The sequence below is a fragment of the Ursus arctos genome, unplaced genomic scaffold (assembly GCF_023065955.2).
Source record: "Ursus arctos isolate Adak ecotype North America unplaced genomic scaffold, UrsArc2.0 scaffold_3, whole genome shotgun sequence".
Classification (NCBI taxonomy): Eukaryota; Metazoa; Chordata; class Mammalia; order Carnivora; family Ursidae; genus Ursus; species Ursus arctos.
The window spans coordinates 87,773,302-87,799,905 of NW_026622985.1; the positions used below are offsets into that span (position 1 = coordinate 87,773,302).

The 26,604-nt window shown below is 47.0% G+C and overlaps 1 protein-coding gene across 1 annotated transcript in view; it reads right to left on the bottom strand.

The window, feature by feature from the left end:
* Positions 1-26,340, bottom strand: part of KIAA1549 (KIAA1549 ortholog) — a 134,556-nt gene extending 108,216 nt beyond the window's left edge. Inside the window, exon 1 of the mRNA XM_048213139.1 lies at positions 25,680-26,340. Coding sequence (XP_048069096.1) covers positions 25,680-26,340 — 661 coding nt within the window. The remainder of the gene's footprint in view (positions 1-25,679) is intronic.
* Between the last annotated feature and the right edge of the window lie 264 nt (positions 26,341-26,604).

A 26,604-nucleotide genomic window follows, 5' to 3' on the forward strand; every position in this document is an offset into this window, starting at 1 on the left:
ACCCTTATTGTCCTTTGGTCACTGTGCCACCAGCCTGCTTCATTTATTTATTATCTGCCCAGCCCCTCCCTGCAGGCAGCTGAGTTTCTGACCTTTGCCTTTTAAACTCTGAACCATGTGAAAGTACTACCTGTTCAATACAAGTTAGATTAATAAAAAATTTTTAAATAACAAACTACCATACCAAGTCTGCTGATTCCGGCTGGAAGCTTCTGATTCATGATTTAGATATGTATTTGCTGAAAAACAGTTAAGTTGCTCGATACTGAGAACACCCTAAATCAAACTTACAAAAAGTTGTGCATCTCTTGAACTCCTCACTTTGCAACCTCAGAAGGCTCTTAAACACAAGTGCCTACAGAAGCCAGGGAGAAAAGAGGACCAGGAGTGAATCTCGCAAAATAAGGGGTGCAAGGGCAAGCAAAGGGGGCTGCAGAGGCACCCTCAGCACGATGCCACGGTTCATCAAAGTGGGCTAGGTGACGCTGGCTATTCTGTGACCTCAGGATAAGACTGAAATCCACGTTTCGATGTGAAATCTCTCCGTTTTTAAATGTTGGTGATTCTTTCAACTTAAATTTAGAAATAAACAAACAAGCCTGCAGGCCAACGAACCCACTTCTTGAGGCTCAAATTCGAAACAGGAGTACCAGGAAGTTTGCCCTAAGATTGAAGAGTTCCTCCCTCCTGCACTGCTGGTGGGAAGGCAAACCGGTGCAGCCACTGTGCAAAACAGTCTGGAGGCTCCTCAAAACATTAAAAATAGAACTACCATATGATCCAGTAATTCCACTCCTGGGTATTTACCCGAGGAATAGGAAAACCCTACTTTGAAAAGATACATGTGCCCCTGTGTGTACTGCAGGATTATTGACAAGAGCCGAAGTGTGGAAGCAACCCATCAGTAGATGAATGGATAAAGAAGTGACACACACACACACACACACACACACACACACACACAGAGGAATTATTACTCAGCCATAAAAAAGGAAGAAATTTTACCACCTGCAAAACATGGACAGATCTAGAGGGTATAATGCTAAGTGAAATAAGTCAGGCAGAGAAAAACAAATATCGTATGATTTTACTCATATGTGGAATTTAAGAAACAAACAAATGAACAAAGAAAAAAAAAGAGAGAGAGAAACCAAAAAAACAGACTCCTAACTACAGAGAACAAACTGATGATTACCAGAGGGGAGGTGGGGGGGAGGGGGAGGGGGAAGCAGGTGGAGGGGGTTAGGAGTCCACTCACCCTGGTGAGCACTGCATAATGTAGAGAATTGGTGAATCGCTATATTCTAGGCCTGCAACTAATATAACGCTGTACGTTAACTATACTAGAATTAAATTTTTTTAATTTAAAAAATAAAAAAATAATAAAAATTAAATTTAGAGTTCCTAAAGTTACCTAACAATCGCTTCTGTTCCCTAGAATGAATGCAGAGGCCCAGGGGCCCCGAGGACCTGAGACCAACCCCAGAACTGCCTGTAACACACCAGGCTCCCGAAAACCCGTGGATGCGTCACACACACTGAGCCCACACACCTGAGCCAGCCCCGACGAGCCAGCACAGGAACTGGGGGCAGCGTGTGCAAGGTCGAGAGAGCAGTGAGCAGATCTGAAGTCAACAGGCTGTGCCCAGCCACAATCCCCCTAATTTAGGCCACATTCTCCAGAAGACGGCGAAAGCCATCTTATTTTAAGCTCAGCACAGAACAAAGTTACCCCAGCCACACAGGCTGACACTCTGGTGGTCTCCATCGTATTCAAATTTGTATGGGACATAATTACATACACAAATTTAGTACTTCGGCTGTTAGAAGCCGGGATCAGCATTACCTTGCTGGGAGGGGCTTGAGACTGGAAGAAGAAGGGGTGGAGGGGGCAGGGGGCATTTCTGAAGGGCAGGTGGTGTTCTGTTTCTTGATCTCAGCATTATTATACAGCTGTATTCAGTCTGGGCAAATTCATCGAGCTATGGACGTAAGAGTACATAAATATATATGCACATAACGTATGTAATAATATAATATTATATAATATGTCAAGATACAAGTAAAAGGTGTGGAGGTATATAAAATTTCAAAAACTATACTTCTATCAAGTTTGCAAAACCCTTAAAACATTTCTAACAGACCCACCAAACACTCCCAACTAAGCTGGTCAGTTAGTTAAGCCACTCAACTAAGCTGTTCAAAAAGGGAAAGGTTGCCTATAATCTTCCTTCCAGCCTCATTGGTCTTCCAGAAAAGAGAATATGCTTTGTGAGCCTTAATTCTCTGATGAGATGAATTCTTAAAAACCTGTATGGAAACCACCTCTGGAATCTGAATTATATTTAAATGCCTTAGGGGCCTCTTCTCATCTGAAGACTGTTTAGCACAAGAATAATCACTTCCAAATTACCTTCAGTGCGCTCCTCCCCATGCCTTATTGCACGGCTGAGGGCAGAGGCCACCCGCCCACCAGCTCTCCATCCCCTTCCTCACTAGGGCCCAGGTCCTCCTGCTCCCCGCTGGGGCTGAAACCACCCCCTTTCACCAGATCATCTCTCCCGCTTTGCTAAATTATCAGCACCATCTTCCATAATGTCCCCTAACCATCTCCCATAACCACCTTCACCCTCACCTTGCCCCATCTGTGCCATCAGTTACCTCCCTATCACTCCTTCATCACCAAGGTCAGGTGCACCTCTCCCCTCCCCACCTACCTACACATCTTTCTCTCTCAACCTAAACACGGCATCATAGAATGTGGGCTCACGGGGACCTTTCCTCCACCGGCAGCTTCGTCTCTCTTCCTCCTTAAAATCTTCTCTCCTTAAAACATCAGAGGACTTCCGTCCCTAGAACATTCTGTCCCTAACCCTGTTGCTGCCCCAGCCCCTACTTCTCTTTTTCCTTGCCCTTTCCTTCCCTGGGCATTTCCTGGAATGCGCGATTAGCATCTCTTCTCGGCATTTCCTCTCTGATGGGTTTACACTCACAAGGCCGGCCCTAGGGACTGTTTATGTCCGTCCCTGGAGTTCTGGGGGCCACTCGAATGAACGACTATCACCAGTTCACTCTATAAACCCACTTGTTAGACGGCAACACTGCTCTCTCCACAAAACAACTGATCTAAGTACCACAAACTGAACAAGTCATTCCTCCAAGATCATTCAGGACAATCTGAGATAATAAAATGTCAATTTGGTGAATACTTCCAAACCAGGGGAAATTTAATACATCCTGAAGAGCCCCTTACAAGAGAAAAGAACACAGTCTATGCCTGTACAATGGCCAGGGCTTTGAAACTACTCATGAAATGACGCTGCAGAGTTACCTTTCTAAGTACTGCAGAACGTAACTGCTTTGTTTTAATGACACAATCCGGCGCCCAGGCATAGCTAATACGTATGGAAAGAACAGTCTCTGGAATCCGACAGACTGGCTTTGAGTCTCCACTAATGCTGGGTTACTCCACCCTGTCCTCGGTGTTCCCGTCCATAAAATAAGGAAAAGAATATATGCCTCACAGGGTCGTCAGACATTAAAGGAGGTAACGCATGGCTGTGAGCCTCATGCCCGTGTTCTACTCTGAGATTCTCATTTCAATTGTCTGGGTATGGGCCGGAGGTATGAACTTTCCCAGGTGATTTTTTTTTTTTTAAGATTTTATTGTGTGTGTGTGTGTGTATGAGAGAGAAAGAGAGCATAAGCAGGAGGAGTGGCAGGCAGAAGGAGAGGGAGAAGCAGGCTCCCTGCTGAGCAAGGAGCTGGATGCAGGACTCGATCCCAGGACCCTGAGATCATGACCTGAGCCCAAGGCAGATGCTTAACTGACTGAGCCACCCAGGCGCCCCTTTCCCAGGTGGTTTAATGTGCACAAGGTCAAGAGCCACTGAACAAAAACGAGGCAAGCTTTCAAAACACATGCCAGCTATTCGTATAATTATTAATAACATGGCCTAGAAAAATAAGAACTCAGGGTCTGGGTGTAAACAAGATTAGGCACATAAAAGAAATCAAGCTAAGGCAAGAGAGTTAATAATCAAGAAGCTTAAGTAGAAATAGGTTGGAGGGCACAAAAAAACAAACACGCTTCCTTGTTCCTGCTCTTCTTAGCAGTATAATTAAAATTTTTTTAAAAAATTGTAGTTCCCAGGAATAAATTAAGGATGCTATATATCAAGTGGTGTTCATGAAGGTTACCCATAGTTAAGCAGGAGGAACTATAAATCGCTGATGTGAATTCCCAGGACCTGAAGATCCAAGCAGCTACTAATATAATCATCATCTAATGGGCCACTTTAGCAAAATATTCATACTCTAATCTAAACACGCATTTTTCAGCCACTGAAATTTGCACTTGACATTAAAGACACTAACACTTGCTCTTATCACTTTTGTCACTTGGTGATAATTGTAAGACTCTTTTGGACCTTGAAAAAAAATATACTCTAGAAGGTTCTATGAGGCCTTTAAAATAAAGATCACCCTTCCTACAGAAAACACTGCAAAAAAAAAAAAAAAAGGCGCAGAATAAGCTGAAAAATCTGTAGTAAAAAACAAAAATATGGAAGAAACGCAGGTGAAACAAAATGAGGACAGCCGCCTTAGGAAAGAATGGAGGGCTAAATTCAGAAGGCAATGTGATGTGCTTCACATCCTTAAGAAGAGAGTGCATGGAAATTTAATTAGGAATTTTCACAAAATAAAATTGTAAAGCCATTGCCTATGATGTCTATAAATGTTCTCACCCGTCTACCACATGACACAAATATACACACAGAGAAACAAAACATGAAACCAGCGCTTATTTCTCACGAACGGTGATTCATCCACTCAAAAAAAAAAATTTTTTTTTTCACATTCTAAGATATCTGAAATTGGGTGCATTTAGAGCCAATGGTGTGTCATGGTTTAAGTGGCAGTGTGTTTTGATTCATGATCTTGCTTTCTCAGAGCTACAGAAAATACATGGTCCATCACGCTGCTGATGGCATCTTAGCTTCAGTGAACTATTATATTAGTAATCAGCGGTAATATTACGATGTGCGAGGCTGTACGCTGGCCAGGAGCGAATCATCTAAGCAGGGAAACAAGACGTATACATAAAAACTCAGACTGGTAATACTAAAAATGACCTCCTAATAAGGGCAAATGAATGAGGTACACAGAAATGGCTAAAAGAAGAGGAAGCAGGAATGCCTGGGTGGCTAAATTGGTTAAGCGTCTGCCTTCAGCTCAGGTCATGATTCTGGGGTCCTGGGATCGAGCCCCACATCGGGCTCCCTGCTCAGTGGGCAGCCTACTTCTCCCTCTCCCTCTGTCTGCCACTCCCCCTGCTTGTGCTCTCTCTCTCTCTCACACACAAATAAATAAAACCTTAAAAAAAAAAAAAAGAGGACGCAGAGGCACTTGGGCAGTCTAATTCTAGGACAGCAGAGTCAGGGAGGCGTGGGAGAGGCTGACACCGCCACACAGGGCAGCAGGGGAGACCCCACACAAACCATAGAGCCGGGACGCCGCTGACCTGCCCTCGGGGGCTTCTGCCATCTCTTATATCAACACTGACAGGCTCCTACTATGTGCCACAGACAGCCCCAGATTTCTGGGATCTGGGGACACGGTCCCTGACCCTGAGCCGCTCAGAATTAAAAATAAGTCACTGTAAGAGTTCGGTATGAGATGATCAATTCTGGAAGTGGCGGCATGACAGCGTGAAGGTACTTCGTACCACTGCGCTGTGCACTTAAAAATGGTTAAATGGTAAATCTTGTGTCGTGTATATTTCCCCAATAACCAATCGATCGATCACTAGTACGACAGGCAGTACAAACACAACGGAAACGGTGCTGCAACAAAGGAGGGTCGACACTGGTGACAGCAGACAGGATGCCCCAGAAAAGGGCCTAGCTCTCCAGCTCCCCTCTTCTCACCTCCAGATCACACCATCAGGCCCCAGGAAACAACATCCCCACATCCCCAGTGTAGCCGAGATTCCCTAAGCCAACACCTTCTGTCTCCTGGGCTCTGGATCTTTAAAGGTGTGCACAGGGTGGTGACCTCTTTCTGGGGAAACACCTGCTCACAGTGAGAAATGACACAGTATACGACCAGACAGCAGGGCTGGGAAAAACAACAGTCGCAGCCAGATACTCTCTTTCTGGAAAACAGCTCAACTATACAAACCAGAAATCTATTTTGAAAATCCCAACAGAGAGGGCATATCTTGTAAGAGTTATTCTGGAATGCACTCTGGTTTACATACACACACAGGATTTTTTTCTTTTAAAGCCTATCCTTTTTGACCCGGTTATTCTCCTTCTATAAACCCAGCCTAAAGGAAACAACCAGAACTTCAAACGTCTAGGCACACAGTGGCTCATGTAACATCGTATATAATAGCTACAGTAAGTACCAATAAAGATACCAAACAGTTAAAGAATGACTTGAAAATCCGGCTCCACAAAGGAATACCATGCATTCCTCAAAACACGTTTTAGAGAATATGTGATCGCATGGGAAACGGTTGTCAGGAAGTGAAATTTCCAAGATGCAAAATTACGTAGATAGTATGATCCCATCTTATGAAAAAGGTCAAGCCTATTTTAAATACATGTATGTACATTTCCTAGAAGACTAGAAAAACATATATCAAACTCTTTACAAAATCGTAAGGTGGTAAAAATAAAGATCCTTATTTTCTTCTAAATGTATTTTCATATTTTACAAAGTGTATGTAAATGAGTATTATTTGTCATCAGAGACAAATAAACCTTTCTTACCCCTACACAGAAGGAATGGGCATGCCAGGAAAACTCAGACTCAGATACTACTGAGTTTTGAATCCTCTCCAGGGGTTTAAGTTAAGGTGTAGTTCTGGGGTTCAACCCCATGATGAACATCTTCAGGTAAGAAGGGGGGCTATGACAAGCAGCTCTGAATTATGATTCAAGGGGAGAAAACAGGGAAGAGGCAGTAAAAAATAAAAGGAAGCCCAGCTTTATGTAGTTCAGGTTACCAAACTCACTGAGTCATTATTTATTCTAGTTCATTTGCTCCTTATACCATCATTCATTCATTCATAGAATCGTTCTTTCAATCATCCATTTAACAATTCAACAAATGTTTATTGAGGGCCAGGTACAGTGCTAAATGGTGAGGCGTATACAAATATACATGTCTACCCTCCAGAAGCCTCTGATCTAGTTAAAAACAATTATAGCACAGAGTAGTCAGTGTTTTAACGGGGATGCACATGGAGGGATGGTGTCGAAACCATTCTGGGATTTCCGGAAGGCTTCCTGGAGGAGGTGATATCTGGTCTGCAATTTTTGAGAGAAGAGTAAAATCAGGCAAAGAAGAAAGAACATTCCAAGCAGAAGGAACAGTATAGGAACAGCACGTGCAAAGGCACAGAGGCATAAAAGAACTCAACATGGTTCCCCTTAAGGGGAAGAGCCACACAGCCAGGACGGCATGGTGGGAGCAGAGGCAGAAAGTGAGGCAGGAGAGAGGGAAGAGGCTGCTCCATTAATACAGGCAGACCAAGGAAAATGAAGACTCCACAGGGAGACTGCCATCTGTGGCATCACATTGCCCTTCTGATCAAATGAACTTCGTGAACACACTAACAAGGACCAGAGCCAAGAGGCCCACGAAGAACTCATGCAGAAATCCAAAGTCGGGGCACCTGGGTGGCACAGCAGTTAAGCGTCTGCCTTCGGCTCAGGGCGTGATCCCGGCGTTATGGGATCGAGCCCCACATCGGGCTCCTCCGCTATGAGCCTGCTTCTTCCTCTCCCACTCCCCCTGCTTGTGTTCCCTCTCTCGCTGGCTGTCTCTATCTCTGTCAAATAAATAAATAAAATCTTAAAAAAAAAAAAAAAAGAAATCCAAAGTCAATTTATAGGTCTTGACCAACTACTTTATGAAAGCATATAACTCTGCTGCCCCTCTACTCTCTCTCCTTTATCCACCTGCTAGCATTCAGTCTCCCCTCCTCCGCTCATTTTTTCTCCAAGCACCCATGCACTGTGCCGTGGGCATGTACTCATAAGTGTGTCTGTATCCATGCATGTATTTCCATGTATACGTCTACAGGTGCATCTCTGTACATCCCGCTATTGACCTATATACTTGGACACACAATGCTTCTTTACATACTCAAGTGTCTTTGCGTATTTTGTATTTGTGAAAATGTCTGTTAATGCACATTTCTGAATCTTCTCATCTTTGCATGACTGTCTTCCTCTGGATATACAGGCATGCTTATCTCTGATTACGGGTTTGCCCATTTGCACCTGCATGACTCACATACGCAGACTCCCCCAGTCTTGCTTTGGGGATGCTCCCTCCACCACGGTGCAGGATCTAAGTACATCTGTCACCCAAGAGGCCCATTCTCTCCTGTCCAAGGAATGGGCACCAATCCTAAACCGCAGGCTCTCTCCCCAAAATCTGAATCTTGACAGAATAATAAAAAGGCTGAAATTCATCCTGTTGGGTGCGCCCAAAAGGAACAGTCTCCAACTCCTATAGTCTGGATCCTGAAGGTGCAGGCCCTGGGGCATCTTGTCAAGGCCACAGAAGTAGAAATTGACATATATATATATATGGTTATTTTTATAACTCCCAGCTAAAAAGTTCTATGACTCAGGAACTATTTTACAATCTGTCACACACTTCCCATGATGACAACCTTGCCTGGGACTGTCATTTAAAACTGTATTTCTCTCATCCTTGTTCACTTTATCGCTGCTCCGTTATCCTACATCAGCTCCTCTTCCTCTCCCCGGTTCAGAGCAGACCAGCTTCTGCCTAGCAACCCCTAACCAGCATGGATGGCAGATACTACTGGATCTCTCAGCAACGATCCGATACGGTCCAAACAAGGTGGTGTGGTTCCGAAGCAGTTCCTGTACAGAAAGGTGTACAAGCGACACTATTAAGGAAATGCAGATTTGTTTTCATACTATTGCTACAAGTTCTAAGGCATCATTTTGAACCCAACAACCCTAATAGTCTTACAAAAACCTGCTGTATATAATTCATGCCCTCTCAGCAACTAACCAACCATCAAAACTAAAAGACAACCACAAATCAGGCCCATTAACAACTAGAAAAAATGCCATTCCCCCATTCACTCACTCATTCGCCTACTTGTACAAGACTCTGAGGTGGGCATCGTGGAATGAAAAGATGATTCACATGGGGTTCCCACTACAGGACAAAGGGAGTGGTGGTTCATGGTGCAGAGGACCAAACTGCTCAGGAAAAGGTCTCTCTGCCTACAGTTCAAATCCAGATTTTATAAATGGAGAAACTATAATTACTGTTATGATCATTTTTAACCCTGATATTGGTTATCAGTTATTTCAGCATGAAGTAGATCTTGAAAGTTTGGTTGCAAAATAAGATTTAAATTTACGTTAAGGGGCGCCTGGGTGGTGCAGTTGGTCAAGCGTCTGCCTTCGGCTCAGGTCATGATCTCAGGGTCCTGGGATCGAGCCCCGCATTTGGCTCCCAGCTCAGCAAGGAGCCTGCTTCTCCCTCTGCCCCTCTCCCCTGGCTTGCACACGAGTTCTCTCCCTCTTTCTCTCGCAAAAATAAATAAACAAAATCTTTTTAAAAATCAATTTATGTTAAGTTACAGACATTAATTTTTCTTGATTAGAAGATCCATTAACAAATGTCTTTATACAGTCATGTAAATTTTACTGTCAAAGAGTCATAAGTTGGTTAAATTCCTAAGAGCAGACTGACTTGCTGTGTCAAAGGAGATGAGCCAACCCCACTTGTAAGGATCACAGAGCAACTGCAGGGAACCGTGCCTCTGAATGAGATATGACCCTTTCTTAAACACCAGGCTCAAAGGCTAACCATTTTCAACTCCAAATGTCATGGCCTCGTGGTTTCAGGCCAGGTCTCCAGACTACAGGGCAGAGATCGAGAAGACTGCTGGTCCCCTGACATGGATAAGATCTGGTCCGGTTAGAGGCTTCAGCTTACACCACAGAATTTGATCCAAGTAAGGCGACTCAAAGCAGTAATTAGAGTGATATCCCCACTCCAACTGGTCGAAGGCTTATTGGGCCACTGGGGTCCAGGAGAAACAGAATTTGTCCCCTGGAGCCCTGTGGCTTAGGAGATAGTATTATATGTTGAAAAATACAGACTAAAATCTTTACAACACCAGCAAGGGGCTGAACCTCCCAGACACCCTGGGCTGGTACCCAAGCTATAGTGGCGGGCACCCCACAGGAGTTTATCTGGAACCTTCTGGGGTAAAGCTGTTCCTTCCATATTAAGTGTGCTTTTCTCAAGAAATGCTTTCTAAAGCACTGTAGGACAAGAAAGACATATGGAGGTACCTTCTGGATTTTCCAAAGAGATCAAACTATTATGAACACAGACTCCAAGTGGTGCTTACCACTTGGAATGGGCAAATAAAAGGGGTGGATGGGACAGAAAGTGCAGTCTCTTCCTCAACCCCCTCCGAACCCCTCCCTTTGCAGTCCCGCGGAAAGACAGGCCCTCTGTATGGCCTGAAGAGTAGGAGCCATCTGCCCCTCACTCTGATCCGAGTGATACTCAACGCCCATATCCTTACCCCACCAAAAAGAGTGGAGTCTCTCCTGGAAGCATGGGGACAGATAAAATCCCATGCTAAGCTGTCCTAGGAGCAGTCTCAAGACTTGACATTTGGCACTTAAAGGGTACCTGGAATAAGCACCCAATACAAGGTCAAGGAACATTTGTAGGATCGACACAGGAAGTCACTTGGCACTCTTCTTTTCAAATCTATGGATTTTCAAATCTGTGGTGGAAATGCTGCTTTCTGAGAGCCACCGGGGAAATCTTGTCTACTTGTCCACAGTACTTGTCTACTTGTGCACTCCCCATATGCCGGGCATTCTTCTAGGCACTCAACTTGTCCACAGCAGCTGGAGAGAATGCAGATCTCTGAGACTTTGACCATGGGTTCAAAGAGCACTCTGGGATCAGCCCCATGGTGTACCTTCTCTACCCGACAAGCCCAGCCGCAGAAACCCCCACAGGGCCAAGGGAGGGTGCTGCCGCTGCACACAAATGGTCCTCACCTGTGGGCCCTCGACCACTCAACAAGCCCTTCATGGCTTCCTGCTCTGCCCCTTCGGCTATGATGCACAGATACTACAATCATAAACAATGGAGCCCAAATTGCTCCTGTCTCATTGCACTTAAGCGTTGACCAGAGTACCATCAAAAAGAAAAAAGAGACAATCGGACATTGGCTTCCTCAACAGCATGACCCTCCCACCCTCACCTGCACCCACCACTCCTTCCTTCCCACCTGTCTCAGTGGAAGAGGCGCCATCCTTCCCGTCCAAGGAGTCTGAATCCCTCCTCTCCCAGTTACTAGCTGTGTGACCTAAGGCAAGTTACTTCATCTCCTTGTGTATCGACTTCTTCATCTGTGAAAGGGAGTTAATAATTGTACCTGACAGGGTTGTTGTTAGGAATAAATAAATTAATACAATGAATACATGTTGAGTGCCTAGAAGAATGCCCAGCATATGGGAAGTGCACAGTAAGTATTAGTTAGCTGTTATAAAGCCTGTTATCATTTATTCCTGTCCACTCTGAGAACTTGCTCCAGTAATTGTTCCTTTCCAGTTCTTCTCTATTTTCAACTATTTTGTGCTTGTGGTAGATAACCTCCAAAGATGACCACCATTGATTCATAAGCGTATGCTATTCCATCCATCAATGGGGAGCTCCTGTTCCGTCCGAGCCCCTGAGTCTGGGCTGGCTTGGTGACTTCCTCTAACCAAAAATGTGTACAAGATGGAACATTCTGGTGGCTTCTTTGGATAACTTTCGAGCCCAGGATCTTTAGAGAACTGGCGGCTTCTGCTTCATCCCTCTTGGAAGCTTGCTGCCCAATGTGAAATCCTACTATCCTGAGACCACTATGCTTTGAGAAAGCCCAAGACAGTCACATGAGAAGAGAGAAAGGAAGGGCATATGGAGGAGCACCAAGAAACTGGACACATGAGTGAAACCCTCTTAAACCCTCCAGCCCAATCCCAGTACCAACCACAAGCAGCCAAGTGAGTTAGCTCAGTAGAGCCTACATGGAGAAGAACTGCCCAACTGAGCCTTGTCCAAACTTCTGACCCGTAGAATCATGAGAAATAATATATCATTACTATTTTGTATCATTCAGTTTCGGGGTGATATGTCACACAGCCATAGATAACTGAACAATGCTCCCCTTCCTCACTAAAAGAAAGTTCCAATCTTACATCCCATCTTAAAATATCCCACACAGATCCTTGATCCTACATCGACCACCAGTTACTGTCTTCTTTGTATCATCACTGCAGTCCTCTAATACAGCATTTACCACACTGTTGTATAGTTACTTATGGACAGGACTATCTCTCCTCCTTGACTGAGTTCCTTGAGGGCCATGACTGACTGCCATATTTATCTTTGTATCCCAGCATCTAGCACATGGTGGTGAGCACTCAAAAACTGTTAGCTGAAGGGGCGCCTGGATGGTGAAGTCGGTTAAGCGTCCAAATCTTGTCTTTGGCTCAGGCTGTGATCCCAGGATTGTGAGCTCCATGACAGGCTCCACACTCAGCATGGAGTCTGCTTAGGACTTTCTCTCCCACTGCCCCTCCCCTCCAAAATAAATAAATAAATAAATAAATCTTTTTTCAAAAATAAATAAATAAGATGTTAGCTGAAGAATGCACACATGCATGAATGAATGGGACCTCTATACAACTGGTCTACCTTCAGGCACACATTCTAGCACTGGAAACCCCAAGACAAAGATGGAAAAGCAAAACTTCCAGAACTACACAAGATCCAAAAGTACAGGAAAGAGACAAAGGGAAATATCAGCATGGTGGAGCCTTGAAGCCACAAGCTGAAACCCATGGAGATTTGGGGGTTGTTTCTACAACAAAACTAGTCTATCCTGATTGACAGAACACATATTCTACATGTGGCTTTCCTCTCAGGGGGACCTGAACCGTGAATTGCTAGAGGGAGAAGAGAAACTCGAAGGTTATCAATGAGTAAAGTCAATACAAACTGTGATGAAAAAAAAATTGAACAGTTTCAGGCCTAAGATTTCTGGAAATTATTTAGAAGGTTAAACTTTAACACCAGATCCAGGCAAGAACTCAAGGCATTAATACACTGTGCTTTATGAAGAACTAAAAAGGCTCAAGGGGCATATAAAACAATGGAAGCAGGACAGTGAGGTGCACTGGTTGAGTTTTGAACAAGGTATTTATTTTATGGCATCGACTACCTCCCACCAAAATTTCAAAGTTAATGAGAAATTGATTTTAAACCAGTGGTATACACCGATTTATTAACAAAGAGAATGTATTACAACCACACGCTTTGCAGTCAGAAACAAACCACAGAAAGAGAGCGTAGTCGAAACAAAGAAGAAATATTATCAAACCCACAAGGATATGATCCAGCACAAAAGAGGGTACAAAAATGTCACTTGGTATTACGAAAAATGTTATTCTTCGTGCTGGAGGATAGGGAATATAGGCTCAAAAGATGGATTTTGACGTCCTGAATTTTTTTATTTTTAAAACTTTTACTTTTTAACCTGCTGGGATCAAACAAAATGACACTTCCACACGATACAGTAGTTTCCAAAAGCCTGCTTCCTTCATTTCTCTTAACCAATATGGTGAGCACCTTCGATGTGAGACAGGGACCAGGGCAACAAGCCCTGAGTGAGAACCATCATGCCCATGGGGCGCTGTCATTACTACACACGCTTCTCTCACGGAGCCGACCCAGAGCCCAGAACACCGCCTCACAGGCAAGTCGGACTTAATCTCGGCTCCAAAAAGCACCAATGAGCTGCCTCAGTTCCCTGCTAACACCGACCAATCAGGACGAGGCCCTTCCCACCAATCAGGAGGCGGGAACCGTCGCTATACAAGCAGGGTCTCCCCTCTGCTGTGGGAAGCCAACCTAACGGTTCTCTGTGCCGTGTCTCTCTTCAGCTCAAGACGCAGCCCCAAAAAGCCTTGTCTGTGCCTTTGACTTTGGGGTCCAGCCTCGTTTCTATCACTGTGTGGGACCCCAGGCGCACTTCACGGCCAGGGCTTCTGACACAGGCAGGGACCACCGATGACCCTGACTGCGGGGCTCTACCCAGAGTTCACCCTACCAAGCAAACAAAACCTGGGAGTGGGCATTTTCATCGTAGAGATTACAGAGCCATTCTCTAGCATGGACCCAGAGCAAAGGAGACCCTGGCTGGGGTGCACCCCCCACCTCGGGGGTAGGAAGACTCTCACTAGTTGTGTGACCTTGAGCACGTTAGTGAACCTCTCTGACCTTTGTCTTTCTCATCTGTAAAACGGGGATAATAATAGCACCTACCTCCTGCAGTTACTGTATAGATTTAAAAAGATACACTGTGCCTCCCACAATGTTTGGCACCTGGCTAGCTAAGGCTCTGTAATTATTGGGTATTATTATTCCCAGGCCAGCCCTGAGATTTCTGCAGGAAAGAACCAAGAAGGAGAGCAAAGGAGGCCTCAATGACAGGCCCAAATGCCAATTAACAGTCAAAGAAATGCAACTTTAAAGGAGGTATTTTTTTTTACTTATGAGTTTGGCAAAGATAATTAAGATTGGTAACAGCCAGTAAGATGGAGAGAAGAAAAACCGACACTCTGATTCATTGCTAGAGAGAATGCAGACTGCTTCAACCTTTCTAGAGAGCAATTTGGCAATATGTATCAAAATCTAATATATGAAGACTGCCTAGTCCAGCAATTCTATTTCTGGGAATTTATCCTAAGGAAATAATTAGACAAGTATGGAAAGACAGATATACAAAGATGCTCAGAGCAGTGTTTTTTATCACAGCAAAAGCTGAAAGCAACATAATTACCCATGAACAGAGAGCTGGTTAAGTAAAGTACAGAACATCCACAGCGTCGTACCAAATCATAATGAGGATCTATATTTCCTGACAACGTAAAGATTCAGTGATAAAGTGTGAAGTGCAAAAAAGCAAGTTAGCAAACAACATGGCGAGTATGATACCATTACTTTGTGTGTATCTGTATGTGCTTGTATGTGTGAACAAGAAGTCTGAAAAGAGAAACACCAAAATGTCATAATGGTTATCTCTGAGTGGTAGGATTTGGGGTGATTTTCACTTTCTAACTTACATCTTTTTGTACCATCTGAATTCATTTAATGTGCAATAAATTTTACATTTTAAGCTTCATCATATCACTCCTCTGCTCAAAACCATCCAACTGCTTCCCACCTCACCTGGAGTCATGCCAAAGTCCTTAAGAGGGCCTCTGATGGTGCACCCCAGCACCCACTTCCCCTATCCCCCACACCCACCTGAGCAGCTGCTGACCCTCACCCCCACCCGCTCTGCTTTGGGCACACTGGCCTCCTCCCCATCCCCCAACACCAGGCACACTCCCACCTTGACACTGGCTACTTCATCTGCTGGGAACACTGCTTCCCCAAATACCTGCTTGGCTCACTCCCTTACCTCCTTCAAATCTTAGATTATATGTCATTGTTACGGGTCAGCCATGCCCCCCCCCCCAATTCATATCTTGAAGTCTTAACTCCCAGTACCTCAGAATGTGACCTTATTTGGAAGCAGGGTCACGGTAAATGTAATTAGTTCAGATGAGGTCATACTGGAGTAGGATGGCCCCAATCCAATATGACGGTGCTTATAAAAAGGGGAAATGTGAACACAGACATGCATACAGGGAGAAGGCGACATGAAGATTAGAGTTGTGCTGCACAAGGAACTACCAGAAGCTAGGAGAGATGCCTGGAATAGACCCTTCCTAAGTGCCTTCAGAGGGAGCACTGCCCTGCTCACCTTGATGGGGGACTTCTGGCCTGCAGGACCATGGGACAATAAACTGCTGTTTAAGCCACTCAGTTTGTGGCATTTCGTTATGGCAGCCCTCGCATACTAAGATACCTTCTCCATGAGGCCACCCTAACCACCCAGATTAAAACTGCAATTCCTCACAACCAAGCCTTTTCTGTGCCCCATTCCTTCCTGGCGCTTATCGCCTAGGAACACAGCATACAATTAACCTTGTTGGCTGATGGATCCCAAGGGCCCACCACAGTGCCTGCACAGAGCAGTCACTCAAGAAAGATGTAAAGAATAAATGAGCAAACAGCACAGAAGAAAACAGATGGTCTGCCCTGATGAAGCTTGATGTCTAGTGGATGCAGACAGGGAATGAACAGACAAAAAAAGATGGTGCTAAGCGCCATGGAGGAAAATAATGCCGAGTGTGGAGCAAGGAGTTATGAAGGAGATCACTGTATTTTTAAGACTTAGAGAAAGCCTCTCTGACTGCATGAGATCTGAGTAGACCTGAAGAAAGGGGGTAGTAAACCATGTAGATAATATCGGAGATAAGAATGTTCTAGGCAGAGGGAATCGTCCATATGCATCGTTGCAAAGACTATAAAAATAATAATCAGGAAAAAAACCAATAAAGCTATTGTAATTGTGAAAATGCATAAAAATATGTAAAAGCCCCATTCCAAGGGCTAGGAAGAAGAATCTGATTTTATAAATTCTTTTTTTTTTCTTTTTTAAAGATTTTATTTATTCGACAGAGATAGAGACAGCCAGCGAGAGAGGGAACACAAGCAGGGGGAGTGGGAGAGGAAGAAGCAGGCTCACAGAGGAGGAGCCTGATGTGGGGCTCGATCCCATAATGCCGGGATCACGCCCTGAGCCGAAGGCAGATGCTTAACCGCTGTGCCACCCAGGCGCCCCATGATTTTATAAATTCTTAAGACTCTATTCAGCCTCTATTTAGGCCCAGGTTGAAAACCCCACCCCTTCCCCAGCCCAGTCCCCTAGCCCATCCTCCATCAAACGGCTGTCCAGGACATGAAGAGATGGTGAGCTGAGGTGAAAGGTAAAAGGTGAGATGAAAAGTGAGGTGGGAGGGGTGAGATGTGAGGTGAGAGGTGATGGGTGAGGTCAGGCATGAGATGAGAGGCAAGGTGAGATAAGAGATAAGAGGCAAGGAGGGGGTGAGGTGAGGAGTGTGAGATGAGAGGTTAAGGGGGAGGTGAGAGGTAAAGAGTAAGGTGAGAGGTGACGTGAGGGGTGAGGTAAGACGTGAAAAGAGAGGTAAAGGGTAAGGTGAAGGGTGAGGTGAGAGGTAAAGGGTGAGGGGTGAAATGAGAAGCATGATATGAGAGTAAAGGGTGAGGTGAGGGGGGAGGTGAGAGGTAAAGGGTGAAGGGGCGAGGTGAGAAGGGAGGTGAGATAAGAGGTGAGAGGTGAGGTGAGGCGTATGAGATGAGAAGTGAGGGGTGAGGTGAGGGGTAATGGATGAGGTGAGAGGTGAAGTGAGGTGAGGTGAGGTGAAGAGTGAGGTGAGAGGTGGGTGAGGTGAGGGGTGAGGGGTGAGGTGAAGCAGTCCTGAGGCAGAGAGGCCTGGAGATCCTCGCTGGTGCCACAAGCCAGATGCAGGGGCTGTGACTCCTCTCCTGGTCACCAGGCACTGACCTGCCCCCTCCCTGTCCCCATTCTGATCAGGCCTCTGATGGTCTGCAGAAGTCCTTGCATCCCGCCTGTCACCTGAGCCCACCTGTCCCCACTGAACACCTGTTGTGTGCTCCCATCCTCTCCTCACCACTGTGGCTCCCAGCTCTCACAAGCGTTCACTTCTGCTCCCCAACCAGCTAGTCCCCACCCACCTTCCCTTTGTTTTGGGGTTTGTTTTTGGTGTTTTTTTTTTTTTTCATAATTGTGGTTTGAAAAAAACACACACACAGGGGCGCCTGGGTGGCTCAGTCGTTAAGCCTCTGCCTTCGGCTCAGGGCGTGATCCCACAGTCCTGGGATCGAGCCCCACATCAGGCTCCTCTCCTGGGATCCTGCTTCTCCCTCTCCCACTCCCCCTGCTTGTGTTCCCTCTCTCGCTGGCTGTCTCTCTCTCTGCCAAATAAATAAAAACTCTTTAAAACACACACACACACAACATAAAATTCACTATATCAACCTCCCACTTCTACACGTACCGTTCAATAACGTTAAGTATATTCACACTGGTTGTGCAATCATCCAATCTCCAGAACGCTTTTCATCTTGCAGAACTGGAACTCTGTCCCCGTTCAACACCAAACCCCATTCCCTCCTCCCCTCAGCCCCTGGTTAAGCAGCATTCTACTCTCTGTCTCCGTGATTCTGACAACTCTAGGTACCTCACATAAGAGGAATCATACAGTTTTCGTCTTTTTGTGACTGGCTTATTTCACTGAGCAGAATGTCAAGGGCCGTCCATGCTGCAGCGTGTGTTCGAATCTCCTTCTTTTTTAAGAAGGAATAATTCCATTGTATGCATAAGCCGCATTTTGTTAATCCGCTCATCTCTTGACAGACACCTGGGTCCCTTCCACCTCCACCTCAGCTTTGACACCTGTTTGCTTCAACGATCTCCACGTGCTTTTGTCATCCTCCGCAGCCAGCCGCCCGGACTCCCGCGGTCAGGGCAGAGAAATTAAGGACCAGAAAAAAGGTTTCCAAATACGCTCAGGCCCTGGGGGGTGGGGGGGACAGGTCCGTGGGGAGAGACAGAGCAGGACCAGTGCTCTGACTTGCACGCCCAGCCCGACACCAGCTCGGCTCTGAACCTGCTACCGTTCCTTCCCTCGGTGTGCCCAATCGACTTAAAATCTGGGCTGGACTTTTACAAGGTCAAGACTCCTCAGTGATTAGGGAGCAACCCAAAATCTTTAAAATGCACCCAACCTCAAGGAGACAGTGTGGAGGCCAGAGCTTCTCAAACCTTAGGACGCGTACAAATCCCGGGCGAGGTGCTGCTAAGAGGCAGATTCCGTAGACGTGGGGTGGGACCAGGCACTCTGCTTTTCTCACAAGCTCCCAGGGGCCGCTGCTGCTGCTGACCTGTGGGCCACACCTGGAGCAGCAGAGGCCTAGCGACTTGGCCACCAGTTCACACCTGTCTCCTGGGCTTGGCCCAGGTCCCCCTCAAAGCTGGCTTCAGAAGTTGGTTTGTTTTGCATGTTTGAGGCTTTCCCTTTGAAAGCTCCCCAGCAGTATTTACCCAGTGTTTTAAAGCAGTCCTTCAGGCTGTCTGGCTCCAAAGTTAATCCTAGCACCCAAAACGATAGTGAAGAAGGGTCGCTTCCACAGGCCCAAACAAGAGACAGGAGAACAAAGAGAGAAGCAAGGAGGGTTTTCTAAATGACTCCACAGGGCTGGGCACTACCCGCCCATCACCGGGGCGGCGAGCCTCCCAAGCCGGACCTCGCGCCAGGACTTGCAGGGAGATAACCCAGGAGGACTGTCGCCCGCTCACTTCCCACCAAGGCTCTGGGCCACCCAGGGTTGCTGGAGGGGCAAGCAGACACCACCCGCCTGGCAAGTGGTGCCTTCATCTCTTCGCAGTGGTTTCTGGAAACCAGTTGTATTTTCTCAAGCTCCCAATTCCGCCCCTGCTTGCCATCCTCCCAAAAGATCATCTTGTCTACCTCTCTCCACAAAGCTCCCCTTTCTCCTCAACGCCTCTGTCTCCAGATTAGCCTCCATTTCTCCCTCCCGCCCCCTTTCCACCACCTCCTTGAGCCCCACCCGGTGTTGCCGCACTCCCCTCTATTCCCTCAACTGCACAAGCGGCCCCTACCTTCCCTAGCGTTCTGCCCTATCTCACTCCTTGAAGAAACACAGCACCCCCTCCTTGCCCCCCAAAAAGCAGAAGGTGGCCCTCTGTCAGCTGCTGGTCTGTCACCATGAAGCAGACCCTGGGGTTGAAAAACCCGTGTGGGCTGACCCTCCATCTGACGTGGGTGCAACTCAGTCTTCAAACCCGGAGTGCCGAAGGGAGGGCAGGGAGGCCCCAGGCACTTGGGGAGTTGGGGATGCTCAGTAGAGCAGCGATTTACCAACTGGTACGACGGCGTTTCAGTACTTTCACAGCCAGCCAAATGTCCATAGTGAATGAACAGGTTATAAATCAGGGCAGGTCTAGAGAACCATTTTGTTCTGAAGATGCCTGGTCAAATGCACTATTCACACAGTCCCTACGGCAGGCGCATCTCAAGGTCCCTGAAGACCTGGAATGGCTCCAGAGAAGTGTGGGCTGACTCAGGCCCCTGGTGATCCAACATCACTTCGTCCCAGATGGTTGGAACACGACAGCACCTATTCGCCCGGTGCTTCCCAAACTTCAAGTGTGTGTTCAAAATCACCTGAGGAGCTAGTGAAAACGCAGATTCGGACTCAGAAGGCTTGGGGTAGGACCTGAGATAGCATTTCTAGCCAGCTGCCAGATGGCCCCGATGCTGCAGGTCTGTGGCCCACACTTTCACCGTAAGTAACAAGGTTAGATTTTCACTAACGAGGAGAGGCAATGCCTGAAGCCGTAAGCCACAGCACTAGCACACCTACGGCATTATCAGCGAAGATGGATAAACAGAAGAGACAGAAAGAATGTGAGAGAGCAAAGTATGTGTCCCAGGGGTGGGGATGCAGGAGAGAAGAGTAGAGGAGGATTATTTTTTCAAAAACAAGAATTATTGAATGAACTGCCTTCAGCAAGTCACTGGGCTAGAACATCGACAGGACGGGCAGACAGTGGTACAAACATTCCACAGGCACAGGACTGTCGCCGTCGATAACAAGTGCATTCCAAGGTATCCAACGTGGGCACTTGAAATCTAAGAGCTAAAAGGGAGTTAGAGATAATCTCAGGCATCCATGAAGAAGCCCAGAACAAGGTAACTCGCCCACAGTCACAAAGCAAGTTATCAGCGGAAAAGAGCTCACTCGGGTCGGGTAGCTCACAGTCCAATGAGCCTTCCAACAAATCATGCCGCTTAAGTACAAGAAAGCGATCGCGCCACTGTGAGCTGCAGAAGAGAGGTGGGCGGTCACAACGTGGAAACCAATTAAGTCAGTTACAGTAGCATCTTCCCATCTGAGAGAATCAACCTGGTGTAATTCTAATTACAGCAACTAGTTGCCTCTAGCACCCAGGGCACACTAATAGGAAACCTGTGGTTCCCAGGTCCCTGGTGAATTTCAACAGCTCCCTGGCTGGGTTCTGTTTTCAGGATTAAGTGAGGCACTTCCTGACAAGGGGGGGGCCACAGCCGTTCCCCAGGGGCCAGGACCGAGAGTTTAAAATGAAGTCCTCTATGCCCTTTGAGTCCCAGCCCAAAGAAAACCAAGCCAACAAGACAGAACAAATAATAATAATAATAATTGCCACATTACAATTTTAAATCAGTTGTTCCAATCATGAAAAGACAACTGCAAGATGTTAAGCGGTGTGTCCCCAAAATGCTATGAGTTGTCAATTACTGGGTGTCTAGTCTCTGGATCAGTGGTTCCAAAGTTTAAAATGCCTCACAATCAGCTGTGAACTTGTTAAAAATGAACATACCCAGGCACCACCACCGAAGATCTAATGTAGGTCAAGGGTGAGCCCCAGAAATCTAAATTCTTAACAAGCACCCCCACATCCCTTGGTGATACTGACCCAGGAGGGCTAGGGATCACACTTTTGAAACATTTAAAGTCTCTGTTTATAGGATACTAAACCACTCAAAAAGTACAACAAATGTTCACTTCAAAATGCCTAATAATAAAATAAGTACATTAAGGTAAAAATTCAACATGCCGTGAGAATAAATGCAACGAAAAAAGTTACAAAAAGAAAAGCAGAACAGCCGATTTGGCTAATCAAAATAATCAAAACTTCCGAATTTCTAAATTATATAAAATTGAAAGGAAAATCCATTGGAAGGGGGAAAAGTCAACCAATAGGAGAGAAATGGTTGCTATCCTTAACATACAAAGATTTAAATATATACCCACAACATATATGTGAGCAAAAACACAGAGAGAATTCACAGAATACAAAGACAAAATAAACCAAAAATAGCCAACCCCCCCAAAAAAAACTTAAATAGTGGATTACAAATTTATTCTACAAGTTTTAAAAATTAAAAAAATAATAAAAATAAAAAATAAAAAAAGAGTTTTAAAAATAATATCCAGTACTGATGATGATGAAGTGAAATAGGCCACTGCATAAATTGCTAAGGTTTATTTCAGCATTATGGCTTTATAGAAAAAGTCGATTCATTCAACAACCACTTACAGAGCACTTAGTAGGTACCCAGCACACTGAACATGCGAAGATTCAGCCTGGTGGGTCTTGGATTTAAATTGCATTCTAATTCCCAATTTAGAAATGTGTGCTAAACACACACACACACACACACACACAAACACAAAGAAATACAAAGCCTTATCTACATAGCTATTCATCATAGCGTTATTTATAATAGCCAAAAAAGCTGGAAATAATAAAAGAATAATTAAGGAAATTATTAAGATGGAACACTGTACTTTCAAACAATATTTAATGAATAGGAAAATGCTTAAGTTAAATATTGAAAAAGTAATAAATGCATATATAAGTAATAAGTGCATATAATTCACTTTTCACTTTTTTTAATGTTAAAAACTATTCACAGCGCTATCTATGGGTTGTCTGATTATGGGTACCTGTTTTCTGTACCTTCTAGTAATTTCCAAAATCTCTGCAAAGTTATTAATTCCATAATAACTATTATTTTTAAGAAAGACTTATCAATGAATAAGATGAGGAAATGGAGGGGCGCCTGGGTGGCACAGCGGTTAAGCGTCTGCCTTCGGCTCAGGGCGTGATCCCGGCGTTGTGGGATCGAGCCCCACATCAGGCTCCTCTGCTATGAACCTGCTTCTTCCTCTCCCACTCCCCCTGCTTGTGTTCCCTCTCTCGCTGGCTGTCTCTATCTCTGTCGAATAAATAAATAAAAAATCTTTAAAAAAAAAAAAAAGATGAAGAAATGGAGCACAATTCTCTCTTTTTATATTGTGGATGTAGGATTGCCTAAAAAACACAATCAAAAGCAAGTCCAAAGTACTACAAGTTGTTTCCACAACAGTGAACCGTCAAGACCAAACTTATAAATGTTTAAACAAACAAAAAAAGGGCACATTCAAGATGCTGAATGAAACAGAAATAGACAAGAAATCAATAAAACACAAAAATTTAAATAAAGGCTGAAATAAGGGGACCCACTGAAAGGTGGACTCCATTTAACAAAAGTTGACAAGGAAAGAGAAGACTGCTGAAGGAGATCATTTTCAGCCAGTCTTGAAAAGGACTGCTGCCTAACCCAGGAAATCCCACACAGGATTAAGACAGGCCATTTTCTGAATCAGGCTCTTTGGAAACGGGGTTTCAGCAAAGCCTCCCCCACCATCCCCACTCTGATGGTGAAAAGACAGCACTCAGGACTGGGAGTCAGAGGGTCCTAGTGGCACAGAGAAGAGATCATGGGCCAACTAAATGCAGCCTCTTCCCAGGATCAACCAGCCCTCACCAGCCCAGGTCTCCTACATCGGCAAGCTACCCTCCACCACTATGGCTCCTCACAGCCTTCAAGAAGTGGGTCAGGGGCCACCTTTAAGATGTTTTTTTCTCGAAGGAACAGTCCATGCAAGGATCTGCACCGGCTTTGAGCTCCCAATTGGATCCTTGAGGACAGATGCGGTGCCCTTCACCCCTTCAGCTGCTATTCTATCACCTGGCCTAGAAGTAACGGTACAAACCAGAGGAGCCCCATACACAAGTTAGTGAAAGGATGAAGTCTCCACCCCTGTGATGTCAGCTCCAGCGCAGAAATATAATAAATTTCATGTGTCCAGGTTGGATATTTGTATTGGGGGTTGATGGGAAACAGGAACAACTTAGACAAGAAACTTACAGAGGGACAGTGCAAACAGCTCCATATATACTTTAAATTTACCAAAAGAATTATTCTCTCCACATCTGCAGTATACCCCGTTGGCCACATTCCCATGGGGAAGCTGCGCAGACGTTAAACGCATAGAGTTTTTAATCAAACTAACCCAAACTCCTGAAGTCTTAGTTTCCTCATCTGTAAAATGGGGCTTATCGTGCCCAACTCATAACATGATTGGATCGTTTCTATAAAATGCAGCATCTGACACAGAGGAAGCACTCAGTAAATGGAAACGATTAGTGTGCCGGGTCCCCTCGCAGATGAGTCCATTAGTATCAGATGGGCTTTCTTTGCAGAGGAAAGCCAAGGGCACTCTTCCTGATTCTCTCTTCTCACAGAAAGCCCTGAGTCTCCTCTGCTCTGGACACGCAGGGCTGGAACACACAGAGGGCAGGACTGGGGCCGGAGGTGCCAGGTTAGGCAAAGTTGTTTGCACCTGTATACTGCCCGCAAGAGACCTGTTTTGTCGTCCCCAGCTCTGGTGGGGCTCCCTGAGCCAGGGTTCCACCCAGCTGCGGGGGATCTTTGTGGAGGCCTCAGGTGCGCATAAGCCTATATAGGTCACGGGGCAGGAGGGGGTAATGGAAAAGTGATGAGTCGGCACCAACTAGCCAGTGACCTTGACCAAGCCAATTCTCCAGCAGTCTCCTCTGTAGTAAGAGGACTGGTTCCACTCTACAATTCCTGAAGCCCCTTCCTGTGTTTCCAGTGTACCATCCCCTATGTGGCACTGGTTATAATTCCGACGGTGATGTCCAAGGGACACCTTCAAATGCGTTCCATTTCCTTCCAAAGCCACTTGGCAGTCCTTCGGCCCTGCTCCCACGAAGGGAGGATCTGGAGGAGCTTCCCTGGCTCTGTTTGTGCTCACTGTGCAGCAGCTCTCCACCCAGAGCTGCTCATTCCACCTTTCCTTCTCTGCCCCCAAAGTGGTGGAGGGTGTGTGCTGGGGCAGCCACCGCTTTACAGCGTGTCAGCTCAGAGATGGTTTCCAGACCAGCCTGTGTGTATGCTCAGGGTGGGCAAATAAACATTTCAGAGAAGCAATATGAATTAAATCATTTCAGCAACAAAACCCGCCCACATGCCCCTTCATAAATGATGCCTCTTAATTCCATGCTGACGAAGAGTCAGGAAACTGCGTGTATTATAAAACAACCCTTCCTCCTTTCATGCCCTGACACTGAAGAATCACAATATTGTCACCCTCTATTGTCCTTATCCCTTTGCAGAAGTCATAGCAATAGCTATTTTCCCTGGAAAGATCCATGGCCAGGGCGCTTTCCAAGAGATTTTCTTTGAATGTTCTTTGTGTCCTGGTGCACTGGGGGACACCGCCAGCCTGCCTGCATCTGGGGGACGCCGGGCTACTCAGAGTAAAGCAATACTGTTTTAAAGCCCACACACCGAATGTACCCCTTGGCCCCTACAATGAAGTATTCCCAAACATTCGCTATACCACACTGATACAGCCATGCACAAATATAATTTCAGTGCCTGCATTTTGCAGAGAAAATAAAGGCACATTTGGCGAAGCCACAGACCCGCCTCGGGCTCCGTGGATAACAGGAGAGCTTTGCAGACCTTTAGCAAGATTGGCCAGAATCCGTTCGCTTTTTCGTTTTATTTTCGTGCCTTTTTATTTGCTGGGCCCAAGAAGAATAGAAAAGCATCTCAAGAAAGGAGGGCTAGGGAGCAGTGGAGAATAAAAGAGGGTGGGCGGGGAAAGCAGGATTTTGAAAATAACAGCAATAAAAAAAGGCAGGGTCGCGGCCCGGGGGTCTCAGCGGTGCTTACCTGGGGCGCACGAGGCTGGCCGGGCCAGCAGCAGCAGCCAGAGGCCGGGGAGCAGCAGCCCCGGGCGGCGGCGGAGGCGGCGGGCGCGGCGGGCGGAAGGCCCGCGGCCGCTCGGCCCCGGGACCAGCGCGACCCCGGCGCGGGTCTTCCCCTCCATGGCCGCGCCTCGGCGTCGGCGCCGCGCCCCCGGCAGTCCCGGCCGGCGCCCCGGCCCGGCCTCGCGGCTCGGCGCTCTCGGGCCCGGGACGGGCGGCCGCTGCGGCTGCTGCTGGGACGGGGCGCCGCGCACCGGCGCGGAGGGAGGCCGGCGAGGCGGGGGCGGGCCGGGGGCCGGAACCGCGGACAGGGGCCGCCAGCAGCACGCCGGCCTCGCCGCTCCGCCCCCTTCGGAGCCTCCGAGCCGCTGCTCGGCAACGCGCGGGCCCGGGCGCGGGGAGGCGAGCACCACCTCCCGGCCGGCCGGGCGCCTGCTTGCGGGGCGGCCAGGCGGGGAGCGCGGGGCTCGGGCGCGCCGACGCTGCGCCGCGCGGGGCCGGTGCCGGGTCTCCCCCAGAACCCGCCTCCCGGGAGGGGGCGCGGGAGGCCTGGGCCGGGCCGGCGGCCGGCACCGCCCCGCCTTGCACGGAACACCGGGGCCCGTCGCCCGGGTGGCCCCGCGCATTCGGCTCCCGGGGGCGCCCGGAGGGAGGGAGGCCCGCGAGGAGGGGTCAGAGCCGGAAAACCTGGCAAGCCCGGAGCGCGGCGGGCCTCTCGCCCCTCCTCTGGCGCCTGGCTTCGCTCTGCTCCATTCTGTGCGGGGCGGCAGGTGTGAGTGGGGCGCCTGCTTTCGGAGGACAGCCTTCGGGGCTGCAGAGGGGACAAAGCAAAGGAAAGGTCGGGCTCCCTTCCCAAGCGCCCGACGTGCAGTCGAGGAGGTGGGAAAAGC